Below are 22,011 nucleotides of genomic sequence, written 5' to 3'. Positions count from 1 at the left end.
CCTTTTCTCCAGTCTAGTTTATGCAGTGTGTTCACTAACAGGCCTATCTGCCCCTTAGGCAGTTTACCTTTAAAAGAGGTTTAGGGTCCAAGTGAAGCTTTCGGAGTTAGAATTCTGCATTGTGCACTGTGAGGAGAGAGTTAGAAAGAAGCAGAACTGGGAGCAGCAGGCTTTTACATGCATTCTAAAGGGGAAAAGGGGGTGGTTCTCCCCACTTCCCACCCTCCATGAAAGCTCCCTGCTTGCTTCCCAGCTGGAGCTTGGGGTCTCTGGAATCTTGGGGGATGTCTGGCAAGCTTCCCAACATGTCTGATAAATCACAGTTCCTTCAGACTGAACCATGGACTGCTCACAGACTCTCCAGGTCTCTCCAGCCCAGAAGTCATAAATGTATATACCGAGTGACCGGATGATTGATCACCCGCTTCTAGCACTCGATTCTAGACCATTTACTCTTTTGTTCACTAAATGTCACTGGAGCTGTCTTCACTTGGTGAGTGTGTGCTATCTCAAAAAGGCATTTTTACTGCTTTATACCATCGCTTCTCTGACGTTACGGCCTTTCATTCCTACCCAGGATATTCAATTGAAAATGCTAACTTGGGGGACTGTCCAAATATTCTGAGGAAAGTTGTTCTGGGATGAGGTCCAGGAGTCTCTTTCAGGACTGTGGTAGTTTGAATAGGTATGGCTCCCATAGACTGATATGTCTGAATGTTTGGTTCATAGAGAGTGGCACTATTAGGAGGTGTGGTCTTGTTGGAGTGGGCGTGGTCTTGTTAGAGTGGGTGTGGTCTTGTAGTGGGTGTGGGCTTGTTGGAGTTGGTGTGGGCTTGTTGGAGTGGGTGTGGGCTTGTTGGAGAGGGTGTGGGCTTGTTGGAGGAAATATGTCACTGCAGGGGCAGGCTTTGAGATCTCATATGCTCAAGCTACACCCAGGGTGGGACATAGTCTCCTATGCAGATCAAGATGTAGAACTCTCAGCTCCATCTCCAGCACCATGCTTCCTGCCATGATGATAACGGACTAAACCTCTGAAACTATAAGCCACCCCCAATTAAATATTTTCCTTTATAAGAGTTTCCATGGTCATGGTGTCTCTTCACAACAATAGAAATCCTAACTAGGGCAATAACCAATGATATCATTTCTCTTGGGTGTGGTATGTGAGAGTTTAATGATAGATTCACTTTGCCTAAATCAGATACTAGGATGCACATTAAAAGCCACGTGTACCACACAACCACGTCAGACAGAGCAGCAGTGACACACAGTCAGAACATCTGTCATGGGAACCTATAAGCACACTCTCTCTGTGGTTCCCTATTCTCGTTTACTGGAGAATAAAGCCCATTGTCACCAACACAGGCTTGGGAGAATTCCTGACCTTATGAAATTCCTCTGGTTCTGTAGACTGGGGATGTTGCCACTTGGTCTAAGGAGCTTCCCTGAAGGGCTGGGCACAACCTTTACCAGGTACGGCTGACTGAGCTCAGACACTGCTGAAGTAGCTCGCTTCCCCTCTACTGATCTACATGACCACGGAATCATGGTGATGTGTCTGTTCCCCATAGATCTGTCCTGGTAGCTTCATCTCAATTACTAGAGTAAGTTCTGGCTATCTCTCCAGGGATCTCTTAGGTCTCATCCACATCTGGTGCCCCTAGAGCCATCTCTTGACCAAATGCACTGTTAGGATGGTTCCAGGTCTGAAGGATCCAGGAGAGGAGTGCTTAGCTGGTGGGTAGATGAGGAGTGAATGAACAGAACTGTGACAGTGGCCCTTCTATTCTTTTTTTTTTTTTTTTTTTTTTTTTTTTGGTTTTTCGAGACAGGGTTTCTCTGTGGTTTTGGAGCCTGTCCTGGAACTAGCTCTGTAGACCAGGCTGGTCTCGAACTCACAGAGATCCACCTGCCTCTGCCTCCCAAGTGCTGGGATTAAAGGCGTGCGCCACCACCGCCCGTCTAGGCCCTTCTATTCTTAGTAGCCTCTTATGCTTAGCAAAGACTCCAGCTGCAAAGGCCACAGCTGAAGCCAGTCCTCACAAGCGGTTCTGCCAGTGCTTTGTCTCTGTTGGAGACTTGACTCCTGATCTCCAGCCCACTCCTATTCATTCATTCACTTACATGACTCACCTGTCAGCACCAATTTTGCTTCTCTGAGCGTCTTAGCTACCACTGTCACATAGCCTAGTTTCGTGAGTTAGAATACTCAATGGCCTTAGCCTGGGGAGTGAGGACTAGGTGTCTCAAGCCACCATTGACTTGGTAATTAATTGGACAGCAGTGCTGAGTACCCGTCAGTGGCAACCCTATGTCATGGCCTCACACTGGGTACAGTCTGATTTTAGGAAGCCAGGTACCACTTCCTCCTCTCTCACTTCCTCACCATTGACCCCTGCACTCCATCCCACCTGTCTCACCAGGTTCTCTCCTGGCCACTTTAGCGAAGCACTCTGGATCTGACTCACAATCATGTGACCAAAGACTAGATCTTAATACTACCTTTTCTTCTTCCCAGATGGTCCGCGTCACAGTGGTCATTGCCCCATAAAACAGACAGGATGTCACTCCTGCATCTCCCAACTGTCTTTAGTTTCTGTCTGCAGTACACTTGCCCCTCATCCCTCTATCAACCCCACCTCTGCCAAGAGAACTTCTAATCACATTTCAGACTCAATGGACAAGACTCTCCTCCAGACAGTTCTCTCATAGGATGCCCCCTTCCTCCTCATCTCTACTTGTCGGGGGTATCTTCTAAACTCACATTTACCTGGCAAGGCACCTGTCACCTGAGTAACAATGGGCAGGCTCTGTGGGGTCAATATCTATGTCCCCATGTAGATTGATGTGGTTTCAAAGGGAAGACTTGGGGATGGGGTGCAGGAAAGTGCACAAGCATGAGGACCCAAGTTTGATCCCCCAGATTCCACCTAAAAAGTGAAGTGTGATGGCATGTGTTTGTAATCCCAGTTTAGAAAAGGAGGAAACAGACGGATCCCTGAGGCTGGCCAGTCAGCCAGTCAGCCAGCCTATCCTACTTGGCAACCTTCAGGCCAGTGAGATAGCCTATCTCAAAACAGGGTGGGCAACCGAGGAATGCCGCCTGAGGTTGGACTCTGGCTTACACACACACACACACACACACACACACACACACACACACCTTGTAAATATATGCATACACATATATGTATATGCACATGTACACATACAATAAAAAAAGTGAAAAATTAAAAGGAGGACCTCGTTATGAAGGTGTTCATAAGAAACACATTGTCACCTAAATATATCATACTATGCATTAATTTATTCACCTAATAAGTACTTATTGAGCATTGATTTTGTATCTGGCCTAATTCTAGGGATTTGGAACATGAATGTGGGCAAAGACAGAATCATGAATGTTATATTCTAGAAGGAGTGATAGACACAAGACTGCAGCTAAAGAGAATGCATAATACTTAAGACCTCAGACACTCAGGGCAAGTTGCTTGGAGAGCAGAGACCTAAACACTGAAAAGTAACTAGCTAAGGGAAGACCAAGAAAAGAACTCAGGAAGAGAGAACAGCCCATGCAAAATCCTTGGGAGAATGGGTGCTGCTGCTCTGCCACCAAGTAGGAAGAGTGGAGTCTAGTAAGAAAGCAGGGGACCAGTAGCCACACTGGACTGGAGAGTTACATGGTGAAGATGAAACCTCAGGCTGGAGAGACATCAAACAGACCCCCAAACACTGCAATATGAAGCAACTGGTTTGGTAAAAGTGAGAATTCATATGTTAATAAAAAGCTAACTTTCACTGATTATCTGAGGTTCTGTGTATAGTAAGAACTTTATATACAAAATGTAATTTATCCCTCACATGAAACTCAGTTGAAGGCAATAATACCCCCATGGTATGGCTAAGAAATCATGGATATTTGGTGTAGCCCATGTGACTACAAAAGCCCCAACACAGGAGTCAGGGCTACCCTGATCTCTCTCCATGGTGCCACTGCAAGGCTATCATCAGTTGGTTTTCACTCTGTTCTGGTCTGACTATTTTTATCCCAGCCACTATGCCACCTGAGATTCACCTTGTTCCCATGAATGTCTGGGGTTCTCACTGTAAATAGCTACTGCAATAAATAAAACACAAATACATCCTGGCGATGGCGGAGGGCACAGAGATCAGCAGCAAACTCCCCTCCAGCTGACCAGCAGAGGAGGCAGGACTGCGCTCCTATGCATACGTCACCAGGGCTGCTTTGCTGCAATGGTGTTTGTGTGTGTATATGTGTGCATGCAGGGACAGGTACATGTACGTGTATGTGAGCATGTGAGTGTGTGAATGTGTGCGTGCACACGCACGCGTGTGTGTGTGTGAGAGAGACAGAGAGACAGAGAGACAGAGAGAGAGAGAGAGAGAGAGAGAGAGAGAGAGAGAGAGAGAGAGAGAGAGAGAATACTAGTGTGGAGCACAGGAAAGACCAGTGTGTTTTGATGTTTTGATTGAGGTGGAACAGAGTTGACCTGTAAGTCAGATCTATTCATCAAGTTGTCAGGGGATGGTAATGAATTCACAGGCTAGCCTGATCACTGAGGGATGGGTTCAGAGAGGAAGGACAATTCACATTAAGGACTCCCTGTGTAATGCCACCAGACTGCTGCGGTATGACAGCTACGTACAAGAATGCCACCAGCAGATTAGGTACAGAGGAATCTGGAGAGACCTTACTATGCTCCTGGTTGGACTTCTGTACTTGGAGACATCACATTGAGCAGAGAGCAGAGAAAGGAGGGAATGGTAGCCTCAAACAAACCATTCACTTTCCACTCTCCTGGCTCTGCACTGTTCCCGTGCTCCTCAAATCCTCCCATAAACAAAGAAAACTGAAAGAGAAAGGGAGAAACCGCTGCCCTGTTGGAATTCTACAGCACCCTCGGAAGCACAGAGGCTCTGGCTCTGGCCTCTGCATCCATGGATCCTGCTTTCTGCTCCTCACTGAGTGTTGCCAGTTCTCCGCTGATGGCCCCAAACCAGGCCATAGCCGCTTCCCTAAACAACCAGCGATCAGCAGGTGTTGGAATAAACTGTTAAAGACACATTAGCACTTGCTCTGTGCTTTTGTCATCTGTATACTCAGAGGTAGAAACGGGAACACTGGAGGAGGCCCTGCCTTCTGGAGCCATGAGCCATTCTCCGGGGAGCGCTGCCAGTAATGGATGCTTGCTCCCACAAACAGCTCTCTAGGCTGTCCTTCACAGAAGAGGGCCTTCTATGACTGTCTCTCCAAGGGGAAGAGCAGGACCAGTGGACCCCTGTCCTGTGCCTGTCACAGATGTCTCTCCATTGGGTCACTGCGAGGCCACTGAGATGTGATTTAGCTGCCATTGAGGCCACCTAGGGAGCCATACTAATTCATCCAAACATTTGGTTTTGCTTTTGCTTTGCTTCACTGGAAGACTGTCCACTTTATCAGTCATTATTCTAAAGGATTGGTATTATGTGTGTCTGTGTATATTCATATAAGTAAGTGCACATGTATGGGGGGTCCGGGAGCACTTGCGTAAATGTGCTCATATATGTGGATGCCATAGGTCAACCTTGGTTATCACGCTTCTGGAGCTACCTATGCACTTTGGGTTTTTGAGACAGTGTCTCTCATTGGCCTGGAGTGTGCCCAGTAGGCTAGGCTGTCTGTCAGGCATCAGCGAGTCTCTGCCTCCACTGTTTTGAATGTAGACGCTGTGGATGGAGCACAGGTCCCCGTGCTGGTCGAGTCATCTCCTTAGCCCCAGTGGGTGTCTTTTCTTTGTCATGCAACAATCCATCTTTTGTCTCTGAATCTCTTGTAAAATAAAGGCCAGAGGGGGAGGCTGGGTAGTATAAAATGATGCTTTACGTGAATTCAGAACCTTAAATCGGCCTGTGGATAGCTATGAATGAAGCCCAGTACAAGTCTGTAAACTGTTATGTAATAATGTCAAGAAACTGGACAGTCCTGGAGATTCCAATGGACTTGTGTGGGGTGGGGTTGTTTACTCTTCAGTGCCTGCCTCCCATCCCCAGTGATTCTAGCACAGGCTGTAGCAATTAAGACTTAACACGCTTCTGTCCACTTACAGGGCAAGGATGTACCCTTTGCTAGCTGAACACCCCAGGTTTGCCAGGACTGAGCCTGACTCACAGAAACCTGAAGTGGAGGCCAAATAAGGAAGATTGGTGCTTCCTAGCTCTTTAAAACTCATTACCTAACCTCACTCAGAAGAGGCTGCTTACAAATGCCAAGAGCAGCGAGTGGCCATTTCAGTTTCTCTCCCTGAATGAGGGAAGGCGAAGTATCAGACAGCAGTGACCCAGGCATCAGACTTCCACCCTGTGTTTCCATGTGTGGTCATCAAGTCAGAGGTCCAAACTCACTCAGTGGAACTTCTTATCCACATATCATCTCCACAGCTGCCTTTAAATAAATACAGATGTGCAAATAAAGTATGGCCAGGAAGAACAAAGACTTCCCATCCTGAAGATGCCAAAAGGGCACCATTGTAGCAAAAGGACATCACAAAGAACTCAGGATCAGTGTGAGGACAGCATGAAGCCTCCTGAAGAAGATGCCCCCTCATCCCCAAAAGGTCACCAACTTGCTGCATGACCCAGATGCCACATTTGTCATCAGCAAGGTCATTTCAGCTGAGCTCTGAAACAACTTGAATTTGCTAAGGAGGAGACATACTGGCAGCTGGCCTGGGATGTGATGAGGAGGGAGCCTCCCTCTCCAAGAGAATACCGCCTTGGACACTTCCGGAAGACTGCAGCCACTTCACTTCTGGGATTCTAGGAGGTGGCAGAGGGGTAGATCCAGGGATGGGCGGAATGGAGACTGACAGGTCTGCCTAGGACAACAGCCTCTATATTTTCTTCTGGGTTACTCAAAACATGAAGCAGAAATGAAATAGTCAAAGCAATGGATGAAAAAGAAATCTGGAAAGCAAGTGCCACAGCCTCTGTATTCTCCCTCTGCCTCCTCAGCCCTCTTCAGCAAACCTGAGCCCAGTCACTATGGTTTCTCCATCTGCCTGTCTGACCAGGTAGGTCAGAAGGATGGAAAAACATATCTGAATCTAAAATAGTAACAGTGTGATTACTACTCATATCCGTGAATAACAGACCAAAGAGAGAGTCAACTAGAAACTTGACTGCTGCCTTGGACACATTTTGGTTTTCTCTTTCTCCTGGATCTTGGACACATGACCAAACCATGATCCTTCCTGAAGGCAAAAACTGGTGCCCCCAAACCATCCCAAATAGTCTGTAATTGAGAACAAGCTGAAGATGCCATAGGATCACTTGACCAGCCCCTCGGGGTTGGTGTATGTAAGCGACTGTCCTGCACACCCCCAGAACTGAGAGAGCAACTCATCGTGGTCAGGGCTGGGCAGCTGCAGGAAGGGATGGTCCTGTTGCAGGGACTAGGACAGGGAGTCTCTCTTCAGCTGACCAGCTGGAAAGCTAGGTCTTCCCACATCCCAATCTGGAAATCAAGAATGTTCTCTTCCCTCAGGGAACCAGGATGGGGTGTGTCACAGCTTCAAACCTTGGCTCAGGCACCACGCCAAAAACCAGCACATGAATGACTGGTGATGGGAACAGATAAAATTCCAGCTGTGGACAGAACAGTCCAAGAGACGTGAGGGAGAAAATGCTTTGGCATCAGGGCTTTTCAGCTCCTCAAACCAGTCCTGGTCCTCACGTGACCTAATACAACTGGGAGTTTGGGAGGGAAGGAGCCTCTAGGAGAGAAGAGGCAGGGCCATCAGGACACACACTGGGATTATGTCAGTACATTATCCGGAAACATATTTGTCCTCGCTGAGTCACCACGCTGACAAGAGTGCTCCGTCTGGGCTCTGGAGAACTGGCTGTCATCCTCGCTCAGTTTAGAAACAGCAGCACCTCCTCCATGAGACAGACCACACCTGCTGCCTCCAGGCCTGTGCAGGCTTCATCCCAGCAAGAGGCCCAGATTCCTTGCAGACCCTGACAGGGGCATGGGATATCCTGAAGGAGGCCTAGACTGGCGACTTCGCACTCACAAGATTCCTGGTAGTGTTTAGGAGGAGTCTAGGAATGAGGACCTGCCCTTTATCAAGGTGCTCTGCAAACTCAGGGATGAATAGTGAGAGTCACGCTGCAAAGCTTTCCCTGTTCTCAAGAGCACATGTCCTATGGCCCATCTGATCTCGTGAGAGAGACCAGGCCTTCTCCCTGTGACAAACTCTCTAGGCTCAATGGTCTTTTTCAAATTTTGCTCAATTATTTATTCTTGGACATTACTAGGCAGACAAGGGAGACTTGTAGAACATATGAAGAACATATGTAGAACATATCTCATCTAAGGCAACTCCAGACACCATGAGGTGGTGGGCAAACACTTTCAGTAGAGGGAAGGAGTGTGGGAAACCCCGGAAGTATGTTCTCCCATGTTCCATGTGCAAAGAAGAAAAGCAGCATTTGACAGGAAGGATTTGAAAAGACAAATTAAGACTTTGCCTCCAGCTCTGTGGTTGATGGCAATGGTGATGAAGACTGTGGGCATCCTGAGAGATAACGATGACCAGGGCACGTCCCCTCTGCTAAGACTGAATACAAATGCTATATTCTTTAAACAAATCTCCCCCAAATAGCATCATTATAAAATGCCTCATTTCAGCTGGCAATTGTGTGTCTAAGCCAGTCATTTCCACATACAACATTTTATTTGCTTTTACTCTATCAGAGAAAACTTGTGTTAAACATATTTTTAATGGATGAGTATATTGCTATTTAACTGTTAGTATTTAATTTTTTTTTAAAGTAGATCTGGAAAACACAATACCCGATGAGCAGAGAACAGAATGTTAATCTGGAGCCTCTTCATACTCTCCCGTGTAGCTGAGCAGAAGTACTCTACCACTTGGTGGCAGCACACCTGAATTACCAAAAAGTACCTAATAAAGGCAGCCTGGGTACAAAACCAGTGTTGTGAAGCATCAGTATCCCACAGAAGCTTGAAAACAAATACTACTCATAGGAAGACCAGCAAAGGACACAGCATAGGAAGACCAGCAAAGGACACGGCATAGGAAGACCAGCAAAGGGCACAGCATAGGATGAAAACCAGCAAAGGGCACAGCATAGGAAGAAGACCAGCAAAAGACACAGCATAGGAAGAAGACCAGCAAGGGGTACAGCATAGGAAGAAGACCAGCAAAGGGTACAGCATAGGAAGAAGACCAGCAAAGGGTACAGCATAGGAAGACCAGCAAAGGACACGGCATAGGAAGACCAGCAAAGGACACAGCATAGGAAGACCAGCAAAGGGCACAGCATAGGAAGACCAGCAAAGGACACGGCATAGGAAGATCAGCAAAGGACACGGCATAGGAAGACCAGCAAAGGACACGGCATAGGAAGACCAGCAAAGGACACAGCATAGGAAGACCAGCAAAGGGCACAGCATAGGAAGACCAGCAAAGGACACGGCATAGGAAGATCAGCAAAGGACACGGCATAGGAAGACCAGCAAAGGACACGGCATAGGAAGACCAGCAAAGGACACGGCATAGGAAGAAGACCAGCAAAGGGCACAGCATAGGAAGATCAGCAAAGGACACGGCATAGGAAGACCAGCAAAGGACACGGCATAGGAAGACCAGCAAAGGGCACAGCATAGGAAGATCAGCAAAGGACACGGCATAGGAAGACCAGCAAAGGACACGGCATAGGAAGACCAGCAAAGGACACAGCATAGGAAGAAGACCAGCAAAGGGCACAGCATAGGAAGATCAGCAAAGGACACGGCATAGGAAGACCAGCAAAGGACACGGCATAGGAAGACCAGCAAAGGGTACAGCATAGGAAGAAGACCAGCAAAGGGTACAGCATATGAAGAAGACCAGCAAAGGGCACAGCATATGAAGAAGACCAGCAAAGGACACGGCATAGGAAGACCAGCAAAGGGTACAGCATAGGAAGAAGACCAGCAAAGGGTACAGCATATGAAGAAGACCAGCAAAGGACACGGCATAGGAAGACCAGCAAAGGGTACAGCATAGGAAGAAGACCAGCAAAGGGCACAGCATAGGAAGAAGACGAGCAAAGGGCACAGCATAGGAAGAAGACCAGCAAAGGACACAGCATAGGAAGAAGACCAGCAAAGGGCACAGCATAGGAAGGCCAGCAAAGGGCACAACATGAGACCTAACCATTGGTGAGTGTGGAAAGTCATGAATGGGAAACATGCTGCAAATGTCCCTGAAATGGGGGAAGGGAAGTAGCACCTAATCCAGGACCCACCAAGAAAAACAAACAAACAACAAACAAGAAAACAACCCCCTCATAGCTAGGCTGTCTCTCAGCATCTGTATTCGAGGAGCTCCCTTGTTTATAGCTCCCTCACCAGGTGAGTCCTAGATAAATTCAAATCAGCCTGACCACCATGAACATTAGGAAGGCCTGACTGCATTGGGTCTTATTTCACCTGACACTGAAGTTCACCTAATCAAGATTGCAGCAGACACTCTGGCCTCATAATCAGCCTGCTCTTGGTGAACTAAGGACTCCAGTGGGCTAAAAGAGTTAAGGACCACACCTGAGCTGCCCAGAAATGAACTCCCAGGAGGCCTCACTTTGCTGAGAGAGGGCATATGAGGCCACCAATTCCGCTGGGCATAGAGAAGGCTGATAGCTTCACTGAGCCAAGTTGGGGACTGACTGTTCAACCAGCTGACAAGCTAAAGCACAGAGGGAAAGCTAACGGTTCACCAAGGACACAATAGTCTGGCCTTGGCTACATGTCACAGCAGCTCGGAACACTTCTGTGAGGTCTCTGTTAAGGGGTCATGCTATTTTAAGAAAGTTTTTTTTTTTTTTTTTTTTTAACCTTTGCCAGAAGGGGCAAGTCCTGTGACAATCCCCTTAGCCGTACACAGCAGGAACAGGGCCTCGCTGTGTAATGTGTGTTGGATTTTCTTCATGATGACAGAAACAATGGACCGTGGTTCCTGGGCAGTGGTGAACAGCTACACTTACATTTGTGTCAAAGCAAGAATTCGAAGTCGAAGCAACTCACACTGGGAGTACAAGTTGGGAACCTTGAAAGCAGTGTGATCTCACCCACCTTAACAAACATTCCCATCGCTGCCACAAATCTATAGCAGAGAAACCGCTTACATCTATCAGCAACTGAGGAAAGCTGGGGACAGGAGAACCGACCTTCTCCGAGCATAGCAACTGGTTGGCCAGTGCCCAGTGGTCAGCCTGGACACCACATACAGGTAGCGGTAGCGCGGAGTGGATCCAACAGATTCTGTTTAGGAATACGTGTGTCTATGCATGCAATAACAATTAGAAAGAGAAGAGGTCATGAACTTGAAGGAGAGTGGGGAGGGGAAGGGTCTATGCGGGGGTTCAGAGGTAGGAAAGGGAAGGGGAAAATGTGATTGTATTACAATCTCAAAAAATTCACAAAGAAAGAAACCACTGAAGCTGTTGATAAGGTTCATATATGATGTTTAAGAAGGATTACTTATGACAGCGAAGTTTCAGAAATAATTTAGATGTCTTATTATGGTGGCCAGTGCTCTGCCAACTCGACACAAGCTAGAGTGGCCTGGGAAGGGGAAACCTCAAGTGAGAAAATGCCGCCATTCGACTGGCCTGTGGGCAAGCCTGTAGACATTTCCTTGATCGCTGATTAATGTGGGAGGGCTCTGCTCATTGCTGGTGGTGCCCTCTCTGGGCAGGCGGTCCTGAATTATGTAAGAAAGTCTGCTGAACATGCCAGGAAGCAGCATCACTCCTCCATGGCCTCTGCTCCACTTCCTGCCTCCTGGTTCCTGCTTGAGTTCCTGTCCTGACTTCCCTTCATGATGGATGGTGATTGGTATGGTAAACTGATATAAACCCTTTCCTCCCCAAGCTGCTTTGGGTCATAGTGTGTTTATCACAGCAACAGGAAGCCTAACTAAGACACTTCTGCTAGAGTTAATTTAGATATGATACATCCCATGATACAACTTCACGATGTTAAGAAACTGTCTTGTGGTATAAAAGTAAGTGAAAATAAGATGAATGATAGGATTTCCTGTGTTTTTTCATAAGCTCTAAAACACATGGAAGAAATATGACAATATATTAACTCTCGTTATCTCTAGATAATAAGATCTCTAGAGTTATAAGTGCTTTCCAAAAGATTTTCATTTTTCCATGCTTTAAATTAAAAATACTTTATAAATACGTTTCAATGTAAAAAAAAAAAGAGGGCATTAGACGTAGATACATATTCCTTCACCATTTACTACAGGCCTAGTCTATGTTTTTAGCCTATAGCTTCACCACCATGACATAAGCATAGCTCCACCCCTAACTTTGAGGGAGCAGTACAAGGAACAACCTGGCAAGGCAAGGAAAGGAATTGCCAACTCCAGTCAGCTGTCTGGGCCTGAGCTGCTTCTGTGTCTTATCCCACTGAACCCTCAAGCACACTGTGGTTCATAAGCAAGCAAAGGGTTAGTGAGCACATGCACACTCCTGCAGAGGGCAGCTCCTCTGGGCCAGAAGTCCCCACAGAATTTGCAACAATGTCCATAATTTCTCACAAGCCTACTCTCTCGGCTAGCACACTATATCCTTCCACAAGGTCAGTGGCAATCCCCAGAGTGCCCTCTGCGAGGCACACGGAAGACACATGGAGCCGACACAACAATCCCTCTACTAGGATTCTGACACGCAGAGCTGAGCCTTTGATTTATCTCCTGAAGGCACTTCCTGGTTCTTGGGATACTCAAGGCTGCTCCTCACAGTAACTCATGGCCACATGGTTTCTGTCTCGGCTCGCCTGAGCTGTCCTTCCCCAGGGAGTCACAAACGCTGCCTCTGTGTTTGAAGCATTCTGCTCCATTCTTCCCTTCCTCCCTACAACCTGTTCCTTCTCATTCTTGGCCCAGCAACAGTCGGCCCCACCAGGACTGCGCAGACCTGCCAAGTCCTTACAGCAGTGGACAGATCACAGGAGTGAACCAACCTAAGCTGCTTATCAGCTAAGTCCAGAAACATGTGCCTGACCTCAGAACAGTACCTCAGAAGGTAGAAACAGGCAGGTAGCTGTGTGAAGGACCCACCTGAGACCCAAGGAAAAAAGAGCAGGGAGACCATTACTTCACTATCATACGACACAACTTACCCATTGGATTTGTGCCTGCGCAGAGAGGACAGGGTGAGGGAGGGGTCCCCTGCTACTGACAGTCTTTATCTCCTTTAATAATCCTACAGTTTAATTGCTTTTACGGTTTCCCTACATCCCTTGGTACAATCTGGTGTTTTCCACAGTTGAGCATAAACAAGCTGAGTTTGCTTGTCTGGGACTGAACATGAACACGAGAGAGAAACTCTAAAACACCGACCCTCTCCAGTGTCCCAAACTACCACAGCCACAAGTCAACCCTGGCCAGCAGAAGCTTAGGTTTGTGTGGCAACCATCACCACTTGCATTTCCTTAGGTTTGTGTGGCAATTATCACCACTTGCATTTCCTTAGGTTTGTGTGGCAATCACCACTTGCATTTCCTGCCCCGGTGACCTTTACACCCAGCTTCCATAGAGAACTTTGGGGGTGCAGGTTGGAAGGATGGATGGTTCAGCCCATGATTATCACACAGCCCCAGCTCCTTTCTTCCTCCTCTTCTTCCCCAATTGGGTCTTAGCCACCTTTGAGCCCACCTCTCACTTGTCAGTCCCCTGCTCTGTCACCACAGCTACACCATCTGCTCTGGTTTCCTCTTCTCTTTGATACATAAAACACAGGCTTTGATACTAGAGACCATCTAGCTTCAAATTATACTGGCTGTGCCCCCAACAGGCAAGTCGCTTAACCTCCCAGGCCTCAATTTCCCCTTAAGTGAATTGGGAATGATAATAACATGACTTCAAGGCACGGAGAGAATTAAGTCAAGGTTTGTAAGTTCCTTTTGGCAGTGCCTGGGGCTGCTCTAGTACAGACTCAGTAAATGCCAGCCATTACTATTATCCTGCATCTAATACAACCATCCGTGCCCCAGCCTTCTCCATCCCATCTTCCATTCAGCTTCCAAAGTCAGTCCTCTAAAATGTAACTTTAATTGTCCTCCATATGAACACCTATCAGAAAAACTTCTTAATTGGACCTATGGAATTCCTTTCTGCCACTCTCAAAAGTCCTTATGTTTCTATCCTGGGCTTTTGAAACATAATTTGAAAACCTGACCTTCCCTGCCTCACTCTGCCCTTGCCCTGAGCCCTTCCCTCTGTCTGGGCTGCCCCATTCTCGGCAAGAGTTTAAAACAAGAGTCTCCTAGCATTCCAGCCTACACTGTAAAGTCTCCCCCACCCCCACCCCAAGGCAACAACGCTGGGGGTGTCCCATGCTGCAAGCCCACAGCACTGGGCTCAGCTCTGCACCCAGCACCGACCTCAGGTGCTGTTCATGCTGGACTCTTCCAGACCACAGAAGGAGAATCTATCTACCCTCTGCACCAGGTCAGCACTTGGCAACCTTTACTCAATAGCAATCAATGAATTGAAAAGAATTCCACTTATTCTTTGATATCAATTATAGCACCTCTTCAGAGTCCTAAAAAAAAGTAATCAGGATTGATTTTCCTTGTTTGAGTTAACTAAGAGGAACTTCTCAGGGGATACCTCAGTGCCCATTTATCTTATATTAATAATTTGGTTATGAGTCCTCAGAGTCAAAAGTTGTTTCTTTTTCACTCTGAATCAGAGTTAAAGATTTGTCCATGTTTGGCTTATTACTCTTGTCAGGAAAGCGACTCACAGAAACCTGAATATGGTACTAGCAATCACTTTGCTGAGCTCCAAAACAAGAGAAACAAGACTGAACTATGGGAATTGGGGTAAACTATACCAAAAAAGGCTAAGGGGAAAATAAACACAACGCTCCAGCAGTGGCTGCATCTAGGGGCATGCCGGAGGGGGAAGCAGCTGTGGGAAGCATCAAGAGTGGAGGTCATGCTCAGCCTCTCAAGTTGGAGGCCGGAGGGAAGAGTTTATCCCACTACCATGCTTGCAATTCTCATGTTCAGTATATCCGTTCTTTTTTAAATTGCAGGTACTGCTGTGTGCTCATTCATATATTTTTAAAATTATGACTACTGATACCTCCTTTGGGGGAGAGAGCAATGATTATTGGGTGACTGAAAGCTTTCTTCACAACACCTTGATGAGGTAATTCCAAATCAGGCATTAGAATACTGGACTAAGACAAGTGGAATAACAATGCAGGTCAGTCCCCTGCACTGCCCCATGCCCCTGTCTCACCCTAGACCAAATAGCTCCCATCGGCACCCCAAAAGCTCACTCTACAGTAGACAAGGTCTTAGAAGGCTGGGCCATATCAACTACATCCGTAGGCTCCCTTGCCACCTGACTTCTGGGAGCACTCAGACAACAGCAAGCAGGAGAACAGAGGAGAGTAATCTCACGACATCAAATCCTTGTCCCCTTCCCACCAGGAAGTCACTATGTACTAGTGACTTCTCTCCCCCAAACCCACGGCTCTGGAGCCTTTCTGTTCCTTCCAAACCGTGCCCCCTCGGGCCTAGAAAGACTCACATTGCCCTTTAGCTGCTGTTTCAAATCCCAGCGTTTTCCCAAGCCTCCTTACATCTTTATAAGCTGCCCCTCAGTGTCGCCTTAAACTCTGCAAGCTGAGGCCACGTTTCTGTGGTAGAACTGAGACCTGAAGCTGTGTATGTGATACCTCTCCACCCCCTTCAGCAAAGGTTGGTGCACGCTGAGGAAGGTGATGACTAACAGTGGCATCAACTTCTGTGGTTTTATATTCCTTACCACATAATAGAACATTATTTGCTCTTCGGGACCAATGTTATAAACAGCTAACAAAAGAACACTTCACTGATATTGCTGGAAAATATGTGTAAGATGCAGAACATGTAATAGAAACAATAAACCTTCGACTCGGGCAACAAAAAACACTTAAAGTGGCTTTTAAAACATAACTTTTATGCAAATGTACATATAAACAGTGACCTACTGTTCATACTCGTCCTTTTTCCTGGCCTCCCATCACTTCTATTTCTCCCTGTACCTTCCTTTAATTGATGGTCCCAGAACAAAGGACAGGGCACAACAGCACTCCCTGACAGGTCCTAATAACAGAGTGTTTGTGGTAGTGACACTTTGGATAGCTTCCGCTCTCTCGTGCTAAAAACAGTAGGAAGACACCTTTGCAATTCCTCCTCCTCTTCCTTTAGCTGTCTTTCTGGTCCTTTCTGCTTATAATTATTTTTCAGTGATGTAGCACAAAGACAGTTCTGGCTTTAAGCCCAATTTATCTTTTGCTGGAATCAATAGAAGATGAGGTGCAAATATTATCAAATAATAAGCTACAAATAAAGGCACTTTGGTTTGACTGGCATTCAAGAATAACCCGTCCTAATCTCTTGTCATCTCTCCTCACTGATATGACACTTGCATTCCTTGACACAACACTCAGCATCTTGGCAGCACTGCTAGGAGCAGAATTGAAGCACTTGGTACCTTAGGAACAGCAAAAAGATGATTGCGACAAAGCGGGATAACAGTGTTGAAGAGAAGGGGCAAGTCGCTGTGACAGAAACAAGCTTACGGCTACCTAAAGCGTACGGCCAGCTGCCATCAGTCCGCACTGTGGACGATGCCTGGACACCTGCTTATTCCCAGTTTGCATTTTCAACCCTATCTCTCAACTCTGGGGGACACTCATCAACTGATCCTGTCTCAGTTTTTCCTTTGTAACTGCATGCAGATAGCAGACTGGAAGGGCAATAAAAGGTAGGTAGATAAGCGTATGACGGCTGACAGTGAGAGAAGATACCATGAGAGCTTGTACTGCTTCCTGCCTATGGCCTGGCTCATAGTAGACAATTAGTAAGTACGTACTGAAGTCAGTGGGTGGAAGGGAAGACTTTAAAGGTCTTTCACAACCTATGATTTCTCAGAACAAGATGCCTAGAAGAGACTCAAAGTGTGGATGTCCAAACTCATCAGAAGCAAGATGAGAAAAGACCTCAACTCAAGAAGTGCCCTGAAAGTGTAGCTTAGAACTAATGTGAACTGTTATATCCTTGATTGATCTCTGGCCCCAGGTAATGCCCCAAAAGTCACACCAAGAGTCTTAGGAGACCAGAAAGCAGTTGTCTTAGGACTGAAGATATAGACAAGACGCCAGGCAATGTGTTATTTAGGGAGCCAGAGAAGGATGTGACTGTTGGTTTGAGATCCTGGATTTTATGGGGCATACATTTTCATATCACAGCAACCTAGAACTCAGGACAGGAAAGAGACTTAGAAACACAGTCTGTTTTAGCAGAGTCATTCTTTCTACAGCATCCCTCCCAGAAACTGTCCAGTGTCCACTGATCTGAGGAGAGGCAGAGCACCGCTGCTGACAGCTCCCAGGTGGGCAGGCTCTTCCCTTGAGTCCTGATCTCTATCTTGTACTAGGGATGCACTAGTAAATTACCCAGATCCTTCCTCATTAGGACAGCGCCTCTGACCAAGTCAGAGACTGTTTCTCTCTTCTCCCATTTGTGGATGCTACAGTGGACTACTTTGACAGAACTCAGCTTGGTGTATGAGACGGACAAGGGTGATGTTGCAGGGCTGGATGCAGTGGCCTTGACACGGCATCCATACACAGCACACAGTGTGATGTTGCAGAGTTGAATGCAGCGGTCTTGGCATGTAATCCCTGCACAACACACAGCGTGATGTTGCAGAGCTGGATGCAGTGGTCTTGACACGGCATCCCTGCACATCACACAGCGTGATTCTTCATTTCTAATTATTACAACTTCTGTTAATCATCTTTCCTAAACGGGCTGGTCCCTTGCGGTCCAGATCCTTCCACCTCTCAGTTGCCCATCTTGTGTGGTCTTCTGCTAGCTGGTTCAGTTCTATGCTCCCGTACAGCCATGTCTGCACTGCTATTCCTGTTATTTGGATTATGTAGAGAAATACCCAGGCTTCTACTTTCCTCAGTATGTCTCCTCTTGCTAACCATGAATCCTCAATCTGCCTGGCATATAGAGTCAATAAATATTTTGTTAAATAATAAATAAGGGCACGAATAAATAAATATCAAATATCACCTACAGATTTGAGCACACTGGCCTGTAATAAATACTTCGTCTCCTAACTGAAACCTACTCTTTCCAGCACCCTGGACCATGACTCAGGATCAATAATTCCTTTTCCTCAGAATCATTCACCTGATCTAGCTTCATTCCACACTCAACGCCACAACTAGGCGGAAGAGTAGCACACTAAATTCTCAGTTTTCCTAGCACACGTCACGGTCCTTAGAATAATTCGACTGTAGATTCTGTACCCACGAGTGATGGTGTGTGAGCATCCGGCCAACAGAATTAGGGAATGTTTGGTAGGCACAACTAGTTGGAAGATGGAAGCTGCTGCTCACGGTCCCAGTGAGTCCAGGTCCCCTTGAGGGGAGGCGAAGGACTCAACAGACAATTCTTGCTACTGAAGATAACAAGAGCTTTCCCGCCTCCCACCCACCAGAAGCTGCAAGGAGCCCATATGCCCTGGAGTGGGGGGGGGGCACGGACTGCCATGCTGGGAGGCAGAAAGCAACATGCAGTGTGCCCCTGGCAGAGAAGGTTGTCATCTCTCCTTTGTTCTCACGACCTTCCTCTCAGCCAGCCCTTCTGGGGATTTAATCTTTTACCCAGCAGAAATCTCTTCCTTTCCTAATTGCTTCAGATCCATTTTGTCCCAGTCTTTGCTTAGCAAGTCAGGATGAAGGAAAATGTGCTCTCCCAACTCTTCAGCTTTTATTCTATAGGAGGGATGAGCCCGTCTGGGCTGTAGGATGCCATGAACACCGAGGAAGAAAAATGCATCCTTTGCTTCTGCTGGAACTCTAAAAGAACTGAGAGTCTATCACAAGTTCCCACAAAAACTACTCCAGTAAATGGCCGCAGAGAGTGCCTTGTCTCACACCTACCAGAGTACTTGGGGAAGGCACGTTTTAAAACTGCTTAGTCCTACAAGGCTAAATTACCAAATTATACAGCGCAATCATAGCTTATTTCGACCACATCCTTGCTCAGAGTCGGACAGGAGTATGTCTTTCCAGGCTCTTTTAGTCTCCAGTTGACTCTCATGCATTCATACTTTAAAAGTTCTTTGGGTATAATCCAAAGTTCTTTCACTGGAGCAGAAGACCCCCGTGGATATCATCAAGAAAAAAAAAAGATCCTTTCCCACATCTGTTTGTTTAGGGCCCTCTGCTCGTGGCTCTCCGGGCTCACCACTCCACTCGACATGTGTGTTAGCATGTGACACTGCTCCTAAAACTCCTTTACCACCTGCCCGTCATCACCTGCCAACCCTTCACATTTCCTCCCCTGGAGCTTCCCGAAATGTGCTGCTTGCCTCGCTTGACACCTGCTTCAAGAACTTAATCAGCACATTCAAAAATATCCCAGGTCTCCTTGCAGACAGAGTAGAATTTATAGTTCCTCTGACTAATTTACTAATTCTCCCATAAAATGAAAATTCTGAAAGCCCAAGGCACCACCTCTTATCTCCCACAACCAACACTCCACAGGCACCCACTCTGGCTACGAGACAGAAAATAGCATTGCAGACGAGGAATGGGTACCAGGGCAGCAGTCAGGAGGGGCGTGTCCCCTCCGCAGCATCCCTGAGAGCCACTCGCATCCAATGTCAGCCCCGTCTTATATTTGAAATGCCAAGTTTCTTTATTCATTCACCAATGCCATACATTTGCCCAGACTGTTCCTGAGGGTTCTTCTGCCTGTTACATTCTAACTAGTCAAAGTCTCTTCTCTACCTTCTCAAAGACACAAACCACATCTGTGGCATGTCCTTCACCAGCTATCTCTAGGGTGGCATCGAGACAGTGTTTCCCAATCTTTCTTTTATTATTACTCTTTGCCCTGGAGGAATCCTTTACACCCCCAATCTCTTCATCAGTGAAATTTAGTATCACACATATATTACATATGTCTACATGTGTGTATGTCTGTAATTAATATGTACAAATTGAAATTCACTTGCTGCCTCAATAATCACTCTTTACCTTCCTCTTCAGCAGTATCACCCTGCTTGAGAAGGCAGGACTGACACTGAACCATGTGCGACTTCTAGGGGAGTGACACAAGACAAGCTATTTGTCCCCAAATCCAAGGGCCATACATTTAGATTCAGACAATGTAAAAGTAACCACTATGTAAGCCAGAGCGGGAGAGCCAGAAGTTGTCATGAAAGTAAACAGCAGCTTCCCATTCCTCCAAGTCAGGCCAGGCTATCTCCTGTCACAGGCCCCACAGCAGTCTTTGTAGCCTGGGATTCTCACCTCTGCCCTCAGTTACCATTTCCAGATGAACCCCAGCAGGAACAATGGGAAAAATGGGACTGTGGCGAACAATAGCTGATGATGTTCCAGGAACAATTAGAAACCAATCCAAGGGCCCCTGGCAGGCACAGTGGCTTTCTCAGCTCACTGGCATCAGCTCAGCTCCCCTTCCCTACAGACGGTTCCCCTTCACCTTACCTTGGCACGCTGGCCAAATACGTCACGAGTTTCCGCAGGTCTTCCTGTCTTATTCTGTCATGATTGCTTCGGGCAGGGAAGGTCAGGATGGGTCCGCCTCGCTTATCACGGCCCCCTGAAGGGAGCAAGAGAGGGAGTTTAAGAAAAGCATCATCCAGGAAAGCCAACTGAAAAATGATGTCAAAAGAACAGGCTGCAGAGCACCCAGAAAAATCAGGGTAGGAGCTACATAACGGTAAGGTGGATGACTTTGGGCAAGTCTCTTTAGATCTCTGCTGCCTCATCCACAGATGATAAAAATGACAGTGGGCACATTGCAGGGTTATGGCAAGGACTGGTGAGCCAGCGAGAGAAAGGCCACCGAGGAAAGGAGCACCCTGGGCATGAGTGAGATAGTAAGTGTTGTGACTGTTCATGCTGAGAAAACAAGCTAGGCAAAGTGCTTTGTCTAGGAAATTGAACCTTCAGTCACTTCTCTTTGCAGACACCAGTGATGTGGAGTCACATGTCCCAGAGTGATTACGTGAAAGGCCTCAGAGACAACCGGACAGCACTGCCAGGAGTCTTGCAGACTCACGGAAGATACACTGAGAGGTCTCCACCCAGCACAGCTCTACCCACTAGCTGCCTGAGCTGCCACCTGCTACATCTGATGGAGAAGCGCACAACTCTCATTACAAGTATGTATGTGCAGGGTCTTACTAAACTCCACATGTGAAAAAAGCTGGAAGGAGAGAACCAAAATGATGACCACTGCTCTTATTAGGAGAGGCTTCAAGATGGCTACTGTTTCTTTGCTCAGTTTTCCAAATGTCTCTTTGCTAGTATTGAATAATTTTAAAGTTCATTCATTAACAGACAATAAAATTATAAAGCAGGCCAAGTTTCTAGGGGGGTTGGGTTGGGCTGAAGCTGAAGGGCCCCCCATCTCTGTAGTATGACCACAGATGCACACCTACATCTCAAGCACCCACTGACATCCGCAAAGTGGTGACCAAAGGGGATTTAATGGGAGAAAGATGGGCACATGACCATAGCACCACAGCGATCCTAAAAAGAAGCCCACACTGGCTCATTTAGAAAATGATCTCTTTTTTGATTGAGTGACCCAGGTCCCTCCCAATTGTGAGCTCAGGTATAATGTTTTCCTCTAGTCCAGGAGCACACAGGTGTCGTTGGGCGGCTTGGCAAACAGTGAATCCAGAACACCCTGAAGGCTAAAGAGACTTCTGAAGGAGGACACCAGGTGGACGACTCCATGAGTGAAGTGCCTTCTACACACACGTGAGGGCTTCAGCTCAGATTTTACAGCACCCTCATAAAATCGGACATGATGAACCCTAGCATTTGGGAGATGGAGACAGACTGATCCCCAGAACTTGATGGCCA

The 22,011-nt window shown here is 47.0% G+C and overlaps 1 protein-coding gene across 22 annotated transcripts in view; it reads right to left on the bottom strand.

Moving 5' to 3' along the window:
- Kalrn (kalirin RhoGEF kinase) overlaps positions 1–22,011 on the bottom strand; it is a 615,547-nt gene that overhangs the window by 412,546 nt on the left and 180,990 nt on the right. For all 22 annotated transcript variants that reach the window (XM_057764996.1, XM_057764997.1, XM_057765000.1 and 19 more), the window contains exon 3: positions 20,623–20,737. In XM_057764996.1, coding sequence (XP_057620979.1) covers positions 20,623–20,737 — 115 coding nt within the window. The remainder of the gene's footprint in view (positions 1–20,622; positions 20,738–22,011) is intronic.

This window comes from Chionomys nivalis, chromosome 3 (assembly GCF_950005125.1).
Source record: "Chionomys nivalis chromosome 3, mChiNiv1.1, whole genome shotgun sequence".
In the NCBI taxonomy this organism is placed as follows: domain Eukaryota; kingdom Metazoa; phylum Chordata; class Mammalia; order Rodentia; family Cricetidae; genus Chionomys; species Chionomys nivalis.
This window is presented reverse-complemented; position numbering and strand designations above follow the sequence as displayed.